Source organism: Cephus cinctus, unplaced genomic scaffold, assembly GCF_000341935.2.
Source record: "Cephus cinctus unplaced genomic scaffold, Ccin1 Ccin1_scaffold0634, whole genome shotgun sequence".
NCBI lineage: Eukaryota > Metazoa > Arthropoda > Insecta > Hymenoptera > Cephidae > Cephus > Cephus cinctus.
Window position 1 is genome coordinate 4,574 of NW_014333274.1, and position 999 is coordinate 5,572.

The 999-nt window shown below is 48.2% G+C and overlaps 1 protein-coding gene across 1 annotated transcript in view; it reads right to left on the minus strand.

Annotated features, from left to right (window-relative positions):
• Positions 1-16: 16 nt before the first annotated feature.
• LOC112494582 overlaps positions 17-999 on the minus strand; it is a gene marked incomplete at its 3' end in the record, with an annotated part of 1,188 nt that continues 205 nt past the window's right edge. The window contains exon 2 of the mRNA XM_025086611.1: positions 17-847. Within this exon, the coding sequence (XP_024942379.1) occupies positions 17-847 (831 nt within the window). The remainder of the gene's footprint in view (positions 848-999) is intronic.

Here is a 999-nt window from a genome sequence, read left to right on the forward strand (position 1 = left end):
TACAGCGGTTTCTCACCGCTGCCTATACTGTCGAACTCGTAAACAACAATGGCTATACTATCCGGAGCAAGGTGTCTTTGAAATTTATCAATTTCCCGAATACCGCAGCCATCGGGCGGTATGTCTACACAGGCGTTTGCCACAAGCTCGAGAGCTAATTGTTTTTGAAATTTGCCCCGTTGACGCCGTACAGCGTTCCATCTCTCATGCAGTTCCCCAGAGCGTACTTCCCCGCGTTCGGCGTATACCATCGCCACAGCGAGCGATCTAGGTAGACAGAGATTATCGGTGTTTATTATGGCAAGTATAGAGTGTTTTTTTACAAACTCGTGCGCTAATTGCACGCGCCCTGTACCCCGCGGTACTTCCACTATACACGACTCTATGACAAAAGATCTGTCTATTTGGAATGTCTGGGCGCTCTGCGCGACGGATGATATTACACCCCACACGTCGTTTTCAAGAAAGTCTCGAGCCAGCCTGTACGACAGCCACGCGGCCCCGCACGCAAAACTGTCTGATTTAATCGTCAGACCTATATAATCTTGCGCGGTACACGAGCTTGTAAGGTACGCGTGTATATCCCGGACTGTACCCTGCAGCCAAGATACCGTATTCGTATCAGGATCTTGGGGTGGCTTCCGGATAGCCATTGTTATCTCGCGTCCGTCTAATCGAAACCGATTTATGCGACGTGTCGTTTCGGCTTGTACGGTAAACCTATACCCTGGTGGTAACACGTCATTATCGCGGGCTCCCTCGTTGTCGGTGTCTTCGTCGACACAACTCTGAGACCGAAGAAGGGGTCCTCCGCCAGTCTGGTACTGCGTGTCCACATACACCGCATCTAGCGTTTGAAAAAAGAGTTTTTTTATTATTGTTTTTGTTATTAAACAAAAAAGAAAGAGTATTCGGCTCATACTGACTTCTCATTCCTCTCGAGGATTAAACATCGACCCGATGTATGAGAATACAGCGTCTAACAGGTTTTCATCATCA